The following is a 20,958-nucleotide window of genomic DNA, read 5'->3' as shown; positions in this document are numbered from 1 at the left end:
TGGGGCACGGAGCTGTCACAACGGGGCCAGTTGGATGCCGACTATCACCCTGGTCCGCGACATCACAGCGACAACTACGCTCCTCGTCCGCATGGAAAGCCACCAAGTGCACGACAGGCCGCCACCACACCAGGGACGCAGAACTCAACGCCCAGAGCCGGAGAGTGTTAGGAAGACAGTTTTGGAGATCACTGTCACCCCAAATCACGCGTTCTTAATAAGTATTAATGTCACATGGCAGGTTTTGGTTTGGGGTTTTGTTTTTGTTTTTTGGACTGTGCCGCGGCTTGCGGGTCGTTCCCCGACCAGGGAGTGAAGCCGGGTGGCGGCTGTGAGAGCCCAAGATCCTAACCACTGGGCCACCAGGGAACGCCCACATGGCAGGTTTTCAATGAAACATTTCAGCCACATAATTTAGCTCAAATATGTAAAAAAGGGGAAGGTGAAACCCCAGGTTTACTACTGAGCAGGTGGTAGATAGAGCAATAGAATCTAGAAGACGTCCCTCTAGTTGCAAGCGGCAGACCCTTGGATTATCTAAACTCCGTGCCCATTTCCTTGTCTATCAAAATGCCTGGAATCCTGCTTACTTCATAGGGTTGTTGCTGTTGAAGTGTGGGGGTACCCTTCAAAAGAGATGCTGGTTGTAATACCTGTGATGAAGGTAGGGCTCTCAATGTCAATTCAACAGTTGGTGAGAACAGGGGGAAACGTAGTAAATATGCGGGAAACACACACTGCACGTTCGGTCATATGTGATACAGTCGTTAGTATCACACCACGGACTGAGACTATCTTGGATGCCCACACAAGAGCCCGAGCCCTAAAGCTAAGAGGTGTTGTCTCATTGCCTAGCCACACGCCACCAGCCAATGAGCGTGGCTGCCCAGCAGTCCCACACAGGATGGCCACGTTGTCAGACGTGGGAGCTTTGTCACAACTTTTTCAGTGCTTAAAAGATTTTTAATTTTCAGGAATCTTGGAGGCGATCTAGCCCAATCCCTTCATTTAACAGCTGAAGAAGCACTGCGGCCGACACTGGTTGATGGGAGAGCCAGGGCGGAAGTCCCGGTTTCCCGCCCCTGCTCTGCCCCTCAGCACTACAACTGTCCTGTTTCATTCTTCAATCCCGGTTATGGGCTCCACCACTGGAAACCTCTGGTTTTAGGTGCCACAGGATATGCCAGCTGGAATTAGCACTGAGCCCACAGGTGCTCTGGCAGCAGTGCAGGTCCTTCCAGGAGGCCGTGCTTCCATTCCCTGGATAGGGAGAGCTTCGAGGTATTTTGTTAACACACGACTGAACCCTGCTCTTACACCTTAGGCGACACAGTCCTCACAGCGGGATTTGTATGTAGGAACCCTCATAAACCAAGATTTCACTTCAGAGATTTCAAAGTTGTGCCCTTCTGTGGCTAGGGATACACACACAGCCCCCATCACACAGCATTCGTTCTTACCGTTCGTACACTCTACTGTAAATCCTTAGTACTGGCCTTGAACATCTCCCCAAATAGCTGTTTCCCACGCTTATACTCACATCAGTAGCTCCACTGCCTCTGATCCTTTTACACGAATTTATTTCTATACAAGGTTCTAAAAACACCCCTTGGTTTTGTACATAAGTTTTTCTTTTTTTCCTCATTTTAAATTACTTTATAACAACTGGTTTCCTGATTTTTTTTTCCATTTTCTCTTTTCTCTGAAATCTGCCATGATTTAAAAAAAAAAAAAAAAAAAAAGACGAAAGGAAATAAAAATGCCATTGGCCAGAAGACAGGGTGGAGAAAAACAAAAGGGACAAAAATAAACATCAAATATGAAAATTCTCAGAGATAATGCATTTATAAACACAGAAATGGTTACAACAAAGATGGCCGTGATGAGTGGGTATATATATATTTATATATATATATTTATATATAAATCCGTGTCCGGCAACTGACCGTGGCACCTAGGGAGCTAAGTCCAGTCCTTGCATCTGCCCCGAACTCTCCCTTCTCTGCAGCCCCCTTATCGTGGGGTTTCATAAAGAACCCGCAGCTCCTTAGGTTGGGGACGGGAGACTGAGCACAGGGCCTCGGCTGGCAGAGAAGGGGAGAGGCTCCAAGGAAAACCATAACCCACACTTCTAAGCCACCGTCGGCCATTTTGGGGATCTCCGGCCCCTTGGGGACCACATCTCGGCCCTTGCCCCTTTACAAATAAAGGGGGTCTGACCCGCCCCAGACCTCCCTCCAGCATCAGGTAGGAAGTGAAGTGAGATCATGAGGGGAAGAAAACGGCTCCCAGGGACAGGGGCACGGGAGGAACCTCTGTTCTTTCGCAGGCAAGAACAGAACAGGAGGCTGCTTGCATTTAGGGCTCCCTCCTCTGTGCCGTCTGGGAGTGCCAGCCTCTAGTCCTGTCAGCCCGAGCTTGGAGGATTACGAGGGTGAGGAGAGAGTAAGTGCCCACGCTGGAAAAGTCTCTATGAGGTCATAGCAAACCCCTCCCCTGAGCACCAACCCCCGATGTTAGAAGCTACGCTTAGGCGGGAGGCTGCTGGATTACGCGACCAGCTCAGTACTCCTCTGCCACTCAGGAGGGCTGACGTCCCTTCGGAAGAGGAGCTGAGACAATAAGGATGGTATCCTGTGAGAGAAGGCCATGCCTGAGGCCCAAGGAGATGGAGCCGTGGCCTGTCAAGGAAGAAGAGGACTTTTCCCACCAAGAGGAGCTGGAGAAAGAAGGGACCAGAGCCTCTTTCCCCTCTCCCCGGGGGGCGGCAGCACAGGTCTCTACGAGCTGGCCAGGTGCTCTACCTGGATGGTGCTGGTGGTGACGGTGAGGCAGATGTCCTTGTGGTGCTCTGCCGTCTTATAGGGGGTCAGGTCGAAGGAGCACTGGGGCGGGGGATTGGGGTTGCTGTCCCCGCCACCCCCGCCCTGGGGGGCCGCCCCCGGGGACTGGAAGTGCGGAGGCTGTGGCGGCTGCTGCTGTGGCTGCTGCGAAGCCTGGGAGGCCTGGGCCTGGGCCTGCGCTTGGGCCTGCGCTTGAGCCTGGGCCTGGGCCTGGGCCACTGCCGCCGCCGCCGCCGCCGCCTGCACCTGCTGCTGGAGATCAGGAGGGTTGTGTTTGCGCATGTGCTTCATCAGGTACGTTTCCTGAGGGGGATGGAAGAGGGGTTGAGGGAAGAAAGAGAAGGAAGGAGGCTCCCTGTAACCAGCACCCTGGGCTGTTACCTTGAACAGAACGACACTTATACAGAGGTGCTCTGGAGCCACGCAGGTTCTCCCCACGAGCCACTTTCAGAGCTCGCACCGGGTGGACAAGGTTGGGGGGGACCTTTAGGGTAACCGTGGGCATTCAGCTGGCACGGGGAAAGCTGTCACTTTCTCAAAGATCTCTGAATGGAACAACCTGACCACCTTTTTCTGGAGTCTAATGGAAAACATCTAACTGAAATCTCTCGTCTCTCACAATTTCAAGACGCTTTCTTTTGTCCTGTGTCTAAGTAAAATGAAGGATCACTGCTGAGCAATCGCTATAGGCTTAAGGGTCCAGGCATCCCCCAAATCCTCAACTCTGCGCCTGTTCAATTTCTGTTCTCTTTACTGATCCCGGCAAGGGGGAGCCAGGGATGGATGGGGTGTATTCAGTGCAGCAGCTCTTTATCGGAAAGGCAGGGTGAAGCCGCGTGCGCGCGGGGGGGGGGGGGCTCCGAGCACTCACCGACGTGTACGCCCGGCTGCAGATGGTGCACGTGTACACCTTGGCGTGCTTCACCGTGTGCGTGGACAGGTGCACCTCCAGCGAGGTCGCGTCCGTGTACGCCCGGTGACAGTTGTGGCACTTGAAGGGTTTATCTTTGTTGTGCTGCCGCCTGTGGGACTGAGAAAACAAGGAGAAATCAGGACGGCTGCACCAGACTCCGCCCTCCTGCCTCCTTGACCTTAATGGAAAGCCCTGGGCTGGGCGCCAGGCCTCCTGGGTTCTCCTACATCCGAAGGCAGAAGAAATTGCTTCAAATGAAGCTTCAGACGCTACCAGCTAAGGGAAGCAGCATCAGGCAGGATCCTTAAAGTCAGAATGGCGGCTACGCCTGGTCCCACTAGTCCAGTGGTTCTCAAAGGGAGGCATGGGGACTGCCAGGGGACACCAAGACCTTTTCAGGGGGCCCGCGAGGTCAAAACTATTTTCAAAATAATAATAATAAGATGACACCGTTTGCCTTTTCACTCTCATTCTTTCATGACTATACAGAGATTACACGACGTGTAGTATCGTAAAGACTGAACGCAGCAGACAAGAGAATCTATCTTCTGGTAAGCCAGACATTAGAGAAGCGTGCATAAACATAAAGCAATGCCGTTCTTCTCACTAGGCTTTTTGCGGGGAGGGAGGTTAAGAGATATGTTATTTATGTTAATGTACAATGGGGTTTGTTATTTTTAAACAAATTACTAAATCGTTTTTCAGTTTCCTAATGTCTACGTAATTAGGTGGTACCCACATCAACGAAAGCTCTTTGGGCTCCCCAGTGACTGTTAAGAACGTAAAGCGGCCTGAAAAAGCTTGAGAACCACTGTACCAGTCAAACGGCACTGTGACCCCAAGTCTTAGACTCAAGGCCTCGTGTGGAGGGTGGAACACCTACCTGCAGGTTGGAGAGCTGTGTGAAGGCTTTCTCGCAGCCCGGGTGTGCACATTTGTACGGCCTATCCCCGGTGTGGATTCTGCACGGGACGAGAGAAGAAGAAAGGGGAAGGACATCAGCAAGGCCGCTCAGGGACCAGCGCCTTAACGGGCCTCCTCTGGGAGCACAGGGTGGGTCTCCAGGAGACGCCGGCTCAGGCCAGCGGGCCCGACTGCTGCTCGCTGCCCGCACCACTCCGCTCAAGCTGGGCTCCTCTCTGCTGGCGGAGGGCCGGGGGCTTGGCAGCCAAGGCAGCTCCTACGGTCACCGGCCCTCACGAGAGTTCAGAAACGTGAGATAAACACACGGCGAGAAAAAAGAAACACATAACACTTCTCCCTTGGCCCCCAACACACAGCCAGAAACTACCCCTTCAGCCTTAGCACCAATCCCAGAGCAAGTTCTGGGGTCAAAGAAAAGCACAGAGTTATGCGAACTGTGAAGGGCGGCAGCAACGTCGATGCTGGTGGAAGCTCCTTGGGGCTTTTCCCAGCTCAGCCCCTAGCGGCAGGAAATGCCGAGTTTAGTACTGATCTGACCTCTTTCCAAACACTATAGGGCCCTCTGCTGAGACGAGCCAAGGACTTGAAAGTTGGCAGACCCCTGCTCCTCGGCAGGGACTTCAGAAGCATCTCTGTGACCAGGTGCTTTTCGAGATCCCGGGCATGAAATCCTGAAAACCTCGCAGGACACGTCTCCTTGTGAGGAAAGCCCGATTCCTCCTCTTCGAGAAGCAAGCTGTCGGACCACTTTAAGAGGGACTGCCACCTCCAGAAGCAGCCGGGAGAGGAGACCTGTAGCCAGCAGGAGTCTGGACTCCAGCTCAACTTGAGATCCCACTGAAGGAGACCATCAGCTCTTCCAGGAGGCAGGCTCACCTCCGAGCCACTCCAGACTCACGGGACAAAGGACGCATCCTTACGGAGTACGAGCATTTTCGTCTCATTTGCCGGTTCTCTGTGAACATTTACGCTGCGCTTTGTTCTCTCCCGTACCCCTGGCAATCCTTGGAGCCTCGCTTGGTGCTGTAGGTGTCGCTGAGTTGGTACCCAGCTGAAGTCTGATTATACCTCCTCCCGTTCATAATCGGTGCCCTAAGGGCTAGAGGCATGGTCTTCTCCGACCAAGTGGCCCTGCTTTGGCATCGAGAATCTTGCAGGATGTGTGCACAGGTGTCTCCAGGGAGGGAAATGAGGGAAGGAAACGTCGGCTCTGCTCCCAGTGAGTTTCCTCCTCCCTCGGATCAGGGAAATGTCCCACAGTCACTGTGTCTCCTCGGCGCTGCTTCTGCCCCAGAAAGGCTCTCTGAGCGTCCGCTTGCGTCTCCAGTCTTGCTTGGTCTTCCTCCCAGATGCCAGCTGTGCTCTCCTCCGGCCAGCTCTCTCCTCCAGCCGGGTCTCTCCCCCGCCCCCCGCATGCGGGTTGTTGTGTGTGTCCGGGGCGGGGGTGGGGAGGGCATGCCAGCGGGGCGGGGGCAGTAGCCCGCCACTCTCCCTTACCGTGTGTGCTGCTGGAGGTGGGAGAGCTGGCGGAAGGCCTTCTGGCAGTAGGAACAGTTGTAGGGCTTGGCCCCCGAGTGGATACGGAGGTGCTGGGCCAGGTAGGAGGTGTTGGCGAAGGTCTTGGAGCAGTGCGGGCACTTGTGGGGCTTGATGGTCTCCGTGTGCATCTTGGAGTGGATCCTGCCGGAGAGGAGAGGAGGGAAGGGGGGAGGAGGGAGCGGTTCGACACCACGGGCTCAGCTCTCCGCTGGGTGAAATGATGTTGCTTGACGGATGACAGCACCCCTTCCTCCCTCCCCCACAAACCCGCGCCGGCCTGGAGAGGCTCGTGAAGAGGACACCCACATCTAGGTTGCTGCTCATCTTAAGTCGGTGGCTAGAATGGCAGTGAGATGATGAAGAGCTGCACCCCTGGCTCCTGTAACCTTAAAGATTTCGGTCTCGTCAGCCCTCTGCTTTGTGCCAAGGTTACACACTCACCACAGACACCCTGCTTCCAAACAGTAATTTGAACAAAGACCAACACCGCCTGTCCCCCATGGACCTGAGGCTGAATGCACACCTTGGCTCTGAACTGACGCATATAGTAAAAGCAGGGCCTGCTCTGCAGAAGATTTCCGAACACAGACACAGAGAGAAGCCACATAAATCGTTGCAGACCTTGGGACCGGAGAGCACAATGTTCCAGGCACCACCCCCAGGCTGCAGGGGAACGCAGTTTAGTTTTCACAGACAGCAGTGGGAGAGAATCGAGGCTCCCAAAGGGCAGAGTTGAAAGGGACAAAAGAAAACGTGGAGAAAAGAGGAGGCGTGGGCCATGTGGCCTCGGGGTGAGGGGTCCACGGCAGGGAGTCGGGGGGAGACTGAAAGCAGCCTTACCGGGTGTGCTGCTGGAGGTGAGAGAGCTGGCGGAAGGACTTCTCACAGAAGTTACAACTGTAGGGCTTGGCCCCCGAGTGGATACGGATGTGCTGGGCCAGGTAGGAGCTGTTGGCGAACGTCTTGGAGCAGTGTGGGCACTTGTGAGGCTTGGTCTCGGTGTGTGACTTGGAGTGGATCTGCATCTCCGACTTCGAGTAGAACGTCAGGGAGCACATCCGGCACCTGGGCCAAGGGAGGGCAGCGGTTAGGACCCTGCCCACCGTGAGGGCGTTGCTGAACCCGCCCCTCCACTTCCAAAGATGCCAACCTATCTGATCTCTCTTCTATTCCAGCGACAATGCGAGGCCCTCGAGAGGAGGAGCTCTATTTTATCTATCTTTACAGTCTGCCCTTCTAATACAGCCCAACACAAGTATTTAATAAGTGTTTGCTGAAATGCCTGGACTCCCTAAGTGTGTACACAAACAAGAATTCAACCAGGTAAGACAGGAAAATCTTATTACGGGCCCTGGGCTGACACGGCTTTCACCGGACCAGGAATATCACCTAGCCTCTGTCTTCCTTCTGCCTGTAACTTGACTTCAGACTTCTGAAGAACCCCTTTCCCCAGTTTCCCGTGGAGAAAGTACATCCCTCAGGTAATCCTCAAGCTCCTGAGGTGACAATGAGGACAAACTGACTAGATTCCTCAGAGGACTTTTCTCCTGTCTCCTCAGGTAACTGTCTTCTCTCAGATTTTCTCCTTTTTGCCAGTGATTTCTAGAGGGATGAGGTAAGAATTATCAGGGTTATTTGGAGGGGGCTTTCCCAAACCACATGTCCAGCCTCCGCTCTGGATCTGATGTTCCACCGACTCCCCCCGTCCCCCGGCCCCCTGGCAATCAAGTGAGAATTACTTCCGCAACGAGCCAAGGTAACTGCTGGAGTGGGTTGTATCCCTCAAATATGAAGGAGAAAAAAAAGACTGGCAAAATACCGAGCTTCCCCGCTAAACCTTTCCTCTTTCCTAGCTCAACGCCAGCACTTCGGGTTGACAACAGTATCATCCGAATACACTTTCATGCATCATCTGAGCTGGTAATCCTTCTTCCTGCTCTGATACTGCCCAACAATATCAAATAAGGAGGCCTGTGGGCAAGATAAGTCACAGCTATTCAGACTTTACTGGGCGAAAGCTATCTATATGTGAGCTGGAACCCTATCACTCAAACAACTCACCAGCACACAATGTAGAAGCCAGGCCACTGGGGCAAGTCCCTCTTCTCTGGGTCCCCCCCACAACTTCTCTCTCTAGGAGGGGCTTAGGATGGTGAAGGGTGACTTCTGCTTTTTTCCTGGTCCCAAGAGAATATTCAGAGAATAACTGAGACGCAGACTAAAAAGAACTCTGAGCTCCTCAGAGAAGAAGAGACCACTGTTACTTGGGGGTATGGTTCCTGTATTAATGCTTCCATTAAAAATCCAATCATTGAGGCCAATTTCTAGTTCTCTAGTCACTTGATAATTCTGAAAGAAATCTGATTACCTGTTTACCAACCCCTGGCTGTTGTCTGGGATGCCCAACCATTGTGTGGGAGGGTGGGAGGTTCTGTTTATAGTTAGCAGGGTCCAAAGGACACAGCCAACAGAAGTCTGGACACTGGGGTTCTACTCAGGGTTCAGTTACAGGCTTGCTCATCAATCTAGACCTCAATTTTCTGGTCTGTAAAATGGAGAGATAAATAACTGCCCCCAAAAGGGCCAGCAAACACCCAGGATAGTCAATGGTAAGCCAAGCATTCTCTAACAATAAAACTGCATTAATGTTAGCAGCACTGCTACTATATATTTCACTAAAACTGAGGTTAGAAAACTAGACACATTGTCACTTGGAGAGGAACTGCACTAGAGTTACAAAATAGCTTCCCTCCACTAAGATTTCTCAGACAGGTGGAGTGATTTTAGCTCAAGCAAAACCTCATTAGTTTGCCTGTGAATGCTGAACACATAACTGCACCCCTTAACCTGAAATTAGTTATAGAAGAGAAAATAACCCTCTTCCTCAAAATTTTCAACGAGGGAAGAATCTGCAAAACTTAAACTCATCGATAATGGACTGGCAACAACATGAGCTGTCTCCAGAGGGGATAATCGTAACGATAACACAGTAATGGTGGTAGCAAGAGGTGCCACCTATTGTTGTGCCTGACGCTGCCGGGCTCCAATCAGGTCCTTTAAACACATTGTTTCCGTTCCCTAAAACAACCTGGCAAGTACTATCCCTGTTCTACAGACAGGAGCACAAAGGCTCAGACAGGTAAAGCAATTTGCCAAAGGGCGAACAGTGATTCATTCTCACCTAACCTTAAGACTCCTCACACTAGAGGTATCCAGGGGGAAGCTGGACCATCCTATCATCTGCCAGGAATGTTTAAACACTGAAACTACAGAGAAGCCAAATAAGTACAAGCCTAATACAAGATGTCAGGTGCTGGGAAAGAAACCCGATTAGGAGAGCTGTGGCCGTGTCGCTGGGCGCACAGCTCCAGGGGGCACCATTCACACCTGACACCACAAGGGTGCTCCCTTGGAGACCTGCAAGGCAATGGCCTTGGTTACAGTAACCGCTTTGAAGTGAATTATCAACGCCTTTTTCCCTAAGATGTTCAAAAACACTTTCAGATACTCTGATTTTCCCTCAAAACATTTCCACAGGATAGATGAGGGCCATGACTGGTCTTCAAATTTTACTAGAAATAAGTTGACTTGCCCAGAGAAAAAGAACCCAGTTCCCCCAATACCCAGTCAAATGCCACAGACCACAGGAATGGATGTGGTTGACCCACACCTGTATCGAAACAGGGACTCCTCATGACTAAAAAGATTCCTTTGGAGCCCAGAGTTCTGAGTTTCTGAAGAAATTCCATTTACCTATAACATAATCGATCCCCCTTAAATCCAGAGTTCTCTTTAGTCACCTGGAGGTAGTGTGTGGAAAATCCTATCAGGGCTGCCCTCCAATTGTACATTCACATTTCTTTGCACATGCAGTGTGGGAAGTCCAGAAATAGCTTTAATGTGCGTCCGGAAGACAAAGAGAGAGAAACCTTGGCAGAACCAGATGACGCTGATCCACGTGAAGGGCCCTACAGAGTGTCAGGGAGCCCCCCCACCGTTCCTGCAACAACCGGTCTTGTTCAGGTGTAGCTCCATGTCACAATGACCTCACTTTAAGCCAACACATAAAAATCCAAATTTCTACAAAATAAATTTAAAAGGGATTTTCATTTTATTGAATGTATGATATCTTTAAATGAACCAAACTTGTCAAGTACCTTTATAGTATGATATGATGTAAACATTGCTCAGGAACACTTTTACTGTATAAGGGGGGTACACCTGTAATAATAAAGCTGCAGTGAACTTTCAGATTATGAGCTGGAACTCTGCAGTGCTCAATACTTTCTGCATAGCAACACTCCCCTCATTTTGACTTACAAAGACGGATTTAAACGCTCTGAACTCTCCATGGTAGAAGTGTACAACACATAAAAGTAAATGCTAAATGATGACTATTTCTCATCTCTTTCGAAGTTCCCAACATTTCAAATCTCATTTGATATATAACTCCCAACAGCTGGGAGGCATAAACAGAATTCTCCCCATTTTACAGATGAGGAAACTGAGGCCCAGAGAGGGGAAAAGGACTTGCCCAGGGTCACACAGCAAGTTCGTGGTGGAGCCGGGAACTGAATCCATGAGCCCAAGGCTCTGTCCATTTCCTGTGCCGCAGTTCCCTTCGCTCCTAAAATGGGAACAACATTGCCCATCTCGGTACACTAAGGACAGACCCAGTCTCCCAGCCATGCACATCTACCCCTGTCTGTGTCAAAGCTGTGACGGTGGCTATTCCACTCTGTACACTGGGACCAGACTCCCCAAACCCACTAGGGCCCTTGACGGTTCTCAAGGGGATTAAAAGATTTCCACCTTTCAAAGGGCAGGGAGTTTAGATACGTAATTATTTTCATATAGTACCACATGCAAATATGCTTATAATGCTTTTTGGCAATGGACGACTTAAAGGAAGTAGAGGATCAAAAGAACTTCCATGAATGAGAAAGTGAGAAAACAGCCATCTCACAAGCATATATTCCACAGGGGGAAGGGGAGGTATCCTATTCGTTCCACCTTTTTATACAGACCCCTCCCATCATCCCAACCATGCAGGGTCAGGCAGGCTCAATCCTCAAATACGGCCCAAGAACCGGTGGAGAGCACACTGGTTAAGGTTAGGGGCTTACCAGAAATGTTTCTTGAAAAAATAGAAACGGAAAATGTAGAAACCAAAAAGGAGATGGAGACAAGAGTCTCAAACCCAGTCTAAAGCCTCATTACAAGAAAGAAATTCCATTACGTCACCCCAAAATAAGTCAATGCTGAAGACCTCAAAGAAGGAAGGGGTGAAATGGGTCTGCATCCTGGGGAAGAGGAGCCAGAGAAGGGCCAGAAGCTCCACCGTCCTAACCCTCAACAGAACACCTGACATGCACGTGGATCCGAGGCGGAAGCTGCCGGAGCGCGGAGCCCGATGGGGGCAGGGAAGCTGAGAGAACCGCACCCCACCCTGCCCGGCTCTGATCCTCACCTGTAGGTCTTGCCGTCTTTCTGATGGTCATCGTCATCCTCAGGGGAGAGGACGTAAGGGTCGTTCATCTCGGGAAGCCCCGATTCCAGCATCCGCTTCTTCTTTCGGCCCCGGGGGGGCTTAGCGGCCACAGTGCCGCCGCCGCCACCGCCGCCGCCTCCTTCCTCTGTTAGGGTCGATGCTACCTTCTTAGAGAGGTCAGGGACCACCTGCAGGGCTTGTGAGCCAGGGGGAAGAGCTGAGACAATCATGGGAGCCGAAATGGGGAAGGTCTGAGCTGACGAGGCTGTGGTCACGAGGGAGCCTGAGGGGGATGTGATAACCAAGCCGGGACCTAGGATTGTGAGAAAAAGGAGATGGTGTCATGTTGCCCAGTCCGGATCCTAGTCCTACGTCATTTTCCCCAGATCATGGTCTATTTAACCCCTCACCACCGCCCCCCCCGCCCAGAGTATACAGGAAACCCCAAACCCTGTAGAAAGACAACGGTCTCCTAACCCCTGTCCCCACCCCGCCCCCAGTAACAGTGAGATTTACCCCTTGATTGACTCCCTTCTCTTCTCCACCTCTGAGAACAGGAGACTCCTTGATTCAGAGAAGGAAAGAATGTCACCTCCTCAAAGGCAGGGACCGCATCTTCTACTTCTTTGTATCGCCCACAATGCCTAGCGCATTGCTAGGCACACAGTAGGCACTTAATAAAAATCTGATTGAGTAATCAAACACATATCCCACTCCCCATGTCCTTGGCGCCCTCCAGCCTGGGGTACTGATCGTGGAGGATCAACACCTCAGATTGGAGAAGAGCAGAGGGTGCTCACCAGCGGTCATCAGTCCTGTCGACGGCACAGGGACCACCGTGATATTCTGGGTAACGGATGCCTGGCTATGTGGGGTCAGCTGGTCTGACTTGGACTCTGTGTCCATGCTGATGCCCGAGGGCAGGGACACCGAGGCAGGCACTGTCAGCAAGGTGGGGTAGTGGGGTGGAGCCAGCCCACAGCCCTTCTCTGGCAACAGCTGGTCCTTCATCTTGTTGATGAACATCGTGTTCTCAATCTGAAAGAAACGGAACAGGACAGTGGCCTCTGAGGGAGAGTCCCGAGTCTGTCTGCTCCCTCGGCACCTCACACTGTCCATCCTCTGTGGGGATCAAAAGGCGGGTGGTTAATATCTGTGCTTCCAGAGAGAAGCTGAACAGAAACACTGTGTAATTCTCAGCGATGGGGGGCCTGGTGAAACAGCATGGGATTTATCTTGCTTCAGTGTCCACGGTAACAGGACTTGCTACTCAGAGCTGAAAAAAGTACCCAGTGGAGCAGAAGCAAAAAACCAAACACCACGTACCTGTCCTGAGACCGTGGGGATGGAAGGCCAGAAGTACGGGTTAGAATTGAAGTGAGATTCTTCCATTCTACCTGAAGAAGGAAACGAGACCACATCACACTCAGGAATCATCTGAAGCAGCTGAGCAAGGGCGAAGGGGCGCTGAGGAGCTCCGGGTCTCTTCCCACAGGGCTGGGAGTGAGGAGTCAAGGCCTCAGGATCTAGCATATTAGTCCCGCTGGTCAGAGCCACTCACCACTACATCCCCATCCAACAGAGGCTACCCCAGTTCAGATGCTGGTGAAAGAACTTACACACATCTCATTTACCCACACAATGTTTCCTGTACCCCAAATAAACAGAAGTGGTATTTCTTTCTTTGGCTGACAAAAAGAGAAATTGAAGTCCTGAGAGAGGAAGGCTCGGACCCAAGGCCCACGCAAAGCAGGTCACCGATCGGCCTGAAAACAGCCAGGGTACCTGTCATTGTTCCTCTCCTTTCACCCCTCAAATCCATCTTCCTTGAAATAAACAATTTCAAGGGTTCCAACTGACATGTCTATATTTCCCTGTAGCCTGAAAAGGTTCTAGGCCAGAATACAAAATGTCCAAGAGAATTAAAGAATGAAATTGGCAAGAATCAGAATCAAGGTCTTTGGGGTACCAGATGATATCTGGGGACCACGCCCCATGGATCCCACCAAGGTCTGAGAACATCTGTGATGCTGCACTGGGTACCACACACACTGGACTGACCAGTAAGAACCTAGGAGTTACCAGTTTTAAAAGGGGTTCTAGGGAATTTCCCGGCGGTCCAGTGGTTAGGACTCTGCGCTTTCACTGCCAAGGGCTCGGGTTCGATCCCTGGTCGGGGGACTAAGATCCTGCAAGCCACATGGCACGGCCAAAAAAAAAAAAGGGGGACTGTTTCCAGCACCAGGACCCCAGATCTCCACCTAAAGGGATTTAGAACAGGGACAATGGTGGGTCAGAACACACACACATTACCAGACTCCTCTGTAGTTCTCAAACACTATACCTCTAAGAGTTCAAGTTCTCCTCTGTACGCGGATGACAAGTAAGCTTAAAACCTGGGGAGGGAAGAATAAGGAGCAAGAAAAGGAATCCCTCAGAATCACGTTGCAAGTCACAGATGGGTCCGGAACCCAGGCATCCCACCACTCATTTTCATACTCTGATCGCTTCTCCTAACAAGGCTTAATTGCAGGCTATTGGTCCACAGTAGCTTCCCAAAAGCCTGGACCAGGAGAGATCCAGGCTGGCAGAGGCAGGTGAAGCGGGGGGAGGGCACGGGTGGGAAGGGGAAGTGAGGGGATAAACATTAACACCGCGGCGCTGCCCCGGGCCAAGAGCGGCCGAGCTCCAGGAGGGGCAAAAGGACTACAGGACGCTGTGACTTGTAGCCTGGTCACACACATGGTCCCACTGAGGACATGCTGCAGGGGGACACCAGGGATTCTAAGAGATGGGTGGGTGGACTGGGCAGAGAGACTGGGTCTCAAGCAGTGACTAAGGAAACCAGGAAAGTTCTTCAGCACAGGAAGTGAAGCAAAAGATCTCACTCTAAATGTAACGGTGTTCCTGGCCCTTCTCCAGAAGTCTCATCACGTTTTTTGCTCTACTGAACAACACTCTGAATTTTCATAAAACCTATAAAGGGAAGCAGAACTGAATTTCAGCCTATTTTTCCCCAAAAGTAGCAAAGTAGAGTAGCAAATCTGTGACTACCACAGCTTCACACAAATGAGACTCAACTTTAAATGCCCTGAGGGTCAGGCACAGACCAATTCTGCTTCCCAAGTTATAAACACAGTAAAACCAGACACTCTCCACACGGGTGCCACCCAGTTCCCTGCCAGCTTTGTAAAGGGCCTTGAGCCTCAGGCCCTCCGGAGGCAATGGACGCTGAGAAACAGTGAGATGGCAGTGTAAGGGGACCCGATCTTGCCCAGCTTTGGGGGAGGCAGGGGCCACATCCTGAACTGCCCCCAGGTTCTAAGACAGGACCCATCACCCAGTAGGCAATTCCATACTTGGTGAACCGAGTGGCAGCAGACTTCGCATACGGACCCTGAAAGCCAAGCCAAGGGCTCCGACTGGGACCCACAGCCCCCACCCCTCTAACCTTCTAGCTGAGATGCATGAAATCAACAAGGGTGGCGGCTGTGGTGGAAATGCACTAGAGAATCAGGCTGGAGAGTAAAGGAAAGGAGGATCTAATCATACTATCCCCCTAAAGAGACAAGGAAGTAAATGCATTACGGATGTGAAAATTTAGGAGGGAGGAACTGAGAGCCTGAAAATAAGGCTGTCCTCAGGATTCTGGCGAACAAGGCTCCTCCCCATGCCCAAACTACATCCACTCTTAGTGTCCTGCCAGGGGTGCAGGGGAAGCAGTTTCTGAGTCAAACATGGCCTGTAGGTTGTTACAAAGGGGCACGAAGTGACTTGGAGGACAATATCACCACCACCATTAGCATCTATTAAGAGCCCACTGTGTTCAAGGTACTGTTCTGAGCACTTTACAACCATCGCACCATTTAATCCCACAGCAATTCTATGAAGCAGGACAGTGCAATCCCTGTTTTTCTTTTTTCTTTCTCTTTAAAAAAACATTTTACTGAAATATAGTTGATTTATAATGTTGTGTTACCCATTTTTCAAATGAGGAAACTGGAGGCAAACAGTAAATAGCAGGACAGGGATCTGAACCCAGGACCAAAGAGCAAGCTAGAAAAGGGTCCTACAAGAGACCAACTCAAGTACATGCTCTCTGCTGCTGGGGCTTGATTCACAAATCGGAATTTAGACTATTTCCAGAAACGGACTATATACTTTTCAGGTAGTTCTCAATAAATGCTTTCAACAATGAAGTTTTCAGGGAATTCCTTGGTGGTCCGGTGGCTAGGATTCCACACTTTCACTGCCAAGGGCCCAGGTTCAATCCCTGGTCAGGGAACTAATATCCCACAAGCCACAGCATGGCTGCCAAAAAAAAAAAAAAGCAAACACCAAAAACGAAGTTTTCAATGACAGCAAAATGCAGTGAAAGATGGTATTCTCTGTCCACATCCAGTGAAACCTCACCTGGCCACCAAGGTAACTGATTTTAGAATGATGGGGTCTGAATTAAAAGGCCAGAATGTCCAGAAGGGGTAAATAGAAGAAAAGGCCCCTCCACCTCCCTGGATACCCAGTCTCTCACTCTGCTTTGGTTCTTAAAAGAACAAAGCTGAAGATCAGAACCACAGCCGCTCCTAGGACAAAATGATAAACGTGTCTGTGGGCTCCTGATAAATACATCAGCCCAAAAGCGGGTGCACGGGGAGCCCTGCTTGCCCAACTGGAAGCAATATCCGCCTGCAGGATGACACCGGAGAAAGGGTCAACACTGTCCTGATGCCAGAATGTGATGTAAATGGCGCCCCCTGGGGTTGTGTCACAGGGTGCCCTGGCACCAGCTCACTCAAATACCTGCCAACTGTTGTCTTACCACTTCTCCTTTCAACTCTCTATCACGCATGGAGGAACGCCCACCAAACCATCCTGACATCCAGGTACACACATATGAACATTCTTAAAACCCGAAGAAAGTAATGATATTACAGGGAAACTTCATCTCTACACAGAGTGACAGTTTTCTTTTGTTTGTTTTATATTTTGGCCACACCGCATATCTTGCGGGATGTCAGTTCCTCGACCAGGGATAAAACCCAGACCATGGTAGTGACAACACCGAATCCTAACCACTAGGCCACCAGGAACTCCCCACAGAGCATCAGTTTTGATGATTATGCCAACACATTAAAAACAAACCAGAAGGGGTTTACCCTAGACTGGGAAGGAAGAGGCAGGCTTCTATTATAGCCCCAAAGCTCAGGAGAGAAGGAAAAACACAGTAGGTGGAAAGATGATGTTGGCAGATTGAAAATCTGGGTTCTAATTCCAACTTTACTACCGCACCATGCCTCTGCTGTTCTCCAATAAGAAGGGACGTTTACTATAATTAAGTTGGACAGCATTTTCCTTTCAAGAGGTTCAGGAACTACATACTCCTTTTCCAATCTCAAAAGAAATCTTGGAAGACTGAGAAGGTGAAGAAAAAAGACAATATTAAGTTACGTCCATGAAATACATAGGAGGACTTGAACTCTTGCACCAGAGTTCTGTCCATCTGTTCATCCTTCCCCAGTGCTACCAGCCATCCAGGGATAAAGACATCACTGCCTCCAGCACTGCAGTTTTCGTAGAAGTACTGAAGACTACCACTTCTTTCCTGGTACTTACAATTTTTACATTTTTTCCCCCCAAAATAAAGCATGGTTTTCTTTTCTCAAGAAAATAACATTCTTTCACACAACCAACCTTTAGGAAATCATGGAATACACCAACCCAATTTAGTAGCCAGAGGATGGACCGAGGAATCAAAGCTTCCAGAATCTAGGTTTAGGCCCTACATCAGTAAATGACTCTGAGTAATTTACGACTCTCCTAAATTTCTACTTGGGTAGAGGATGGAAGAGCATCAAACCCCTAAAAAATTCATAAGGCACATGGAATTGAGATGGAGACAACACACAGAAGAAAAAGAATAAAATGCTCAAAGTACTCCTGAGGAGAGTTAGAGAAACACTTCCATGTGATGAGGACTATTCGTGACAATTAGCAGAAATTACATAGAGACCACATAATTATAAAGGAACCACCCAAAAGTATCAGATCTATAGCCCCCAGCTTACTAATCACCAACTAGAAGAAGCACTAACAAGAAAGAGAGATGCAAAGAACAACCAACTCAAATTCAACTACAGAAAGAACTGGAGGGGCTTCCCTGGTGGCGCGGTGGTTAAGAATCCGCCTGCCAATGCAGGGGACACGGGTTCGAGCCCTGCTCTGGGAAGATGCCGCGGAGCAACTAAGCCCGTGCACCACAACTACTGAGCCTGCGCTCTAGAGTCCTCGAGCCACAACTACTGAAGCCCGCGTGCCTAGAGCCCGTGCTCCGCGACAAGAGAAGCCACCGCAATGAGAAGCCCACACACTGCAACGAAGAGTAGCCCCCGCCTGCCGCAACTAGAGAAAGCCCGCGCGCAGCAACGAAGACCCAACGCAGTCAAAACTAAAAAAATTATTAAGAAAAAGAAAAAAGGAAAGAACTTGACACATGGATCTCGGACACTCTATTGAAAAAAACGGTTCCAAAATGCACAACTGCAGAAAGGTTGCAATATTAGCTAAGGACTTGAAGTGAGGAAACACACAGGACCATTTCTCCTCAGTTAGGAAACAAATCTTTTTCTCAGGTCCTAAGGGCATTCAAGGAGGGCCATCCCAATAGGATCTGGGGACTTCCTACTGTGAACTCTCCCAAGTACAGAATAACTGAGAACAGGTTTATCCCAATTCTACTGGGAAAGACCATCACACCATGCCCAAAGAGACCAACAGGACCACTACCACCACAAAGCTGGCAATCTGAGCCAGCACCTTCTACCCTGGGCACCACTGGACCACTGGACCTGCACCCTGCAGGGAGAACGCCATAGTGGTTCCCCCTGTCCTGCCCGTTCCGCTATTAACTGACGGACCTGCGCATTGTGAGGCAGGAAAGAAAAAACAAACCAAAAAAAAAGTCTGGAGAAGAGGGAATATGCACCTAATATTTAATCACCAACTTGGCTCAGAAACCTATGGGTAATAAATTTTATAAACCAGCCTGGAATTGGTTCTCAGAAGACACCTCTAAGATTATAAGCTCTGAACTCAAACTCTCTTGAGTTGATATATTGTCATTTTCAGGCAACCTAAAACTCAATCACCATCAAACCTCATATTCTGAATTCTTCCAGAGCTACTTCTGGAGTCTACTCCATACAGTTTTATCCATTTTATTTCAAACTACCCACGAATCAGTTTTTTTCCCCCAAACTTCACCCTGCCACGTCAAATTCAAATAACATCACACCACGGATTCTAATCACTCACCAGATCCACTCCAAACACTGATGCAACGTTAAGGATACAAACTCCACTCTAAACTCAGTTCTGCTTGTTCTAAACACGAGAAAGCAATTCCATTAGCTATGCCACAAAGGCTACAATGGCAACTAGGGCCCATTTATCTCCAAAGCAGAATAACTTTCTCCTTTGGACACAATGCAACACTGCTTAGTGAGTTCACTTGAGCATCTCACAACTCATTCTTCTTGAGGACTGGTGGGCATGGAAGGTGATGGGGTACAGTGCCAACTTTCGCACAAAACTTCCTGGGTATCCTCAAGAGATAATACGAAGAGGCTGATTTTTCTCCTACAGCAAACACCAGTATTACAATTGCTATTACTTGAACAATTCTGTCACGCTGTCCGCAAAAGGGCCATTTGATTATGACCCCTTCGCCCCCCAAAACTGGAAAAGCCATTAGCACCAAATTGTCTTACCCTCTCTCTCTCTTCCTCCTGTCGTCTTATTCCTTGTCCTTTCCAGGGCTCCTGAACTTTCTGTAAACAAATTGTCTGGGTTACAGGGGCCGGTAAGGGTGCAGCCACCGGAGAACTGTGGAGAACCTCAGGAATTCTTTGACCACCAGCACTCAGTCCAGAAAGCAGGCGGACCCCCGACCAACCATCCAAAGATGCAAGGACAGAAAGACAGCAGTGCAGGGCCACCCGCTATGTGGATACAAGGGAAAGACATCCAATTCCCAGCAACTAAGATGAACTCTACCACCAGTGCGTGGGGTCCACCCCTGGGCTCAGACACTGGTTCTTCTTGGTCTCCCGGGGCCGCAGGTAGCCGGAGGCGGGGGCGGGGGTGTGTGGGGACGGTTAGAGAACAGAAGAGCTGGAAGAAGAGAAGCGTCCCTGCCTCCCAAGGATTGGCTCAGAAGGCAAAGCTGAGGACCCGGGTGTGGGGGGGGGATGCATAAGCCCTTGTGTCAGGCACAGTGCCAGTTCAGGCCCAGGCACTTCCTCTGGCCTCCCCCCCCCCCGCCGCGAGGACTTCGCCCCTGCCTACCCAAGGCCCTGCGCCAAGAAGTACCTCCCTCAGCCTGCACAGTGGTCTAGCTACTGGAGACCCCGGCTGTCCCCCAAACACCTTCGCTGCCCTGAGACAGCCCCTGGGCGCCTTCTCCTGAGGTCGCCCACCACCCCTCCCTCTAAGACCCTTCTTTGGGACGCCCCTCCTTCCTCTCCAGGGAGCTGAACTCTGCCACCCACCAGACAGACACCCGCCCCCTAAACCCCCCCATTCCTCCCCATCGCCCGCTCCTCCACAACCACTTCCGGTTCCGGGACGGACACACGTACAGTCCCATCGTGGACCCCCCCTTCCCCGCCCCCCCCCAAGGAAAAGGGGAGGGGGAAGGAGCAGAGAGCTCGGCGCGCGCCGGCTGCAGCGGCGCGAGACTCACCCGGCGGCAACGGCTGCGGCGGCGCCAGAGCCGGAGCCAAAGAGCGGGAGGGGCGGCGTTTGCTGGGAAGGAGGGAGCAGAGTGCAGTGGGAGGACCCGGAGGGGGCGAGGGGAGGGGGATAGCGCCAGGCGAGCGCGCGGGCACGCACTTTAGGCGCGAGGCAGACCCACACACTCACACGCACGGATCGTGCGCGAGACACCCGCAGGGCGGGGGCGCTAGGCAGTGGGTGGCCCCCTCCCTCCCTCCCTCCCCTAACACTCACCCGGAAGTGGTGCCGCAGCTCGTGCTCCCGAGAACCCCGATTCCTCCACGCCCCCTCCCTCCCTCCCCCCACTGGCTCGGAGTTGAGCCGCGGCTGAGAGAAGGCGGGAGCGCCGGAAACGAAAAGGGGGGAGGGAGGGAAATAGCAATGTTGGGGGGGGCGGCAATGGGGAAAGGGGGGGGTGAAAATGCAAAGGTCGAGTCATTTCCGGGAGCAGCTAGAGCACATCCGGCGCGGTGAGC

The 20,958-nt window shown here is 51.1% G+C and overlaps 1 protein-coding gene across 15 annotated transcripts; it reads right to left on the bottom strand.

Annotated features, from left to right (window-relative positions):
* Positions 1-1,819: 1,819 nt before the first annotated feature.
* Positions 1,820-20,688, bottom strand: ZNF384 (zinc finger protein 384). 15 transcript variants are annotated; one of them, XM_065886778.1, is made up of 11 exons: positions 20,451-20,688; positions 19,477-19,536; positions 13,037-13,107; positions 12,511-12,748; positions 12,227-12,274; positions 11,690-12,023; positions 7,060-7,284; positions 6,178-6,360; positions 4,640-4,718; positions 3,715-3,873; positions 1,820-3,146 (listed from the first exon to the last, which is right to left on the bottom strand). In XM_065886778.1, the coding sequence occupies exons 3-11, from the start codon at positions 13,100-13,102 to the stop codon at positions 2,781-2,783; spliced, it is 1,698 nt and encodes a 565-aa protein (XP_065742850.1). In that variant the 5' UTR covers positions 13,103-13,107; positions 19,477-19,536; positions 20,451-20,688; the 3' UTR covers positions 1,820-2,780. The 15 variants fall into 15 exon arrangements, with proteins under 15 accessions (XP_065742850.1, XP_065742848.1, XP_065742853.1 ...); XM_065886776.1 differs by lacking the exons at positions 19,477-19,536; positions 20,451-20,688 and adding an exon at positions 10,754-10,846 and having other exon boundaries at positions 2,781-3,146; positions 13,037-13,102; XM_065886781.1 differs by lacking the exons at positions 6,178-6,360; positions 19,477-19,536; positions 20,451-20,688 and adding an exon at positions 10,754-10,846 and having other exon boundaries at positions 2,781-3,146; positions 13,037-13,102.
* Positions 20,689-20,958: the final 270 nt, after the last annotated feature.

Source organism: Phocoena phocoena, chromosome 11, assembly GCF_963924675.1.
Source record: "Phocoena phocoena chromosome 11, mPhoPho1.1, whole genome shotgun sequence".
In the NCBI taxonomy this organism is placed as follows: Eukaryota; Metazoa; Chordata; class Mammalia; order Artiodactyla; family Phocoenidae; genus Phocoena; species Phocoena phocoena.
Note: the sequence above shows the minus strand (reverse complement) of the source record. Positions and strands in the feature narration are given on the sequence as shown.

Excerpts from the sequence above, each read along its gene's own strand:
- ZNF384 (XM_065886776.1), bottom strand. The coding sequence starts at position 13,102 with ATGGAAGAATCTCACTTCAATTCTAACCCGTACTTCTGGCCTTCCATC. Across the intron at positions 12,749-13,036 it reads TCCCCACGGTCTCAGGACAG|ATTGAGAACACGATGTTCAT; the intron begins GTACGTGGTGTT and ends CGTTTCTTTCAG. Across the intron at positions 12,275-12,510 it reads GACAGGACTGATGACCGCTG|GAGTCTCCTGTTCTCAGAGG; the intron begins GTGAGCACCCTC and ends CTCTGAATCAAG.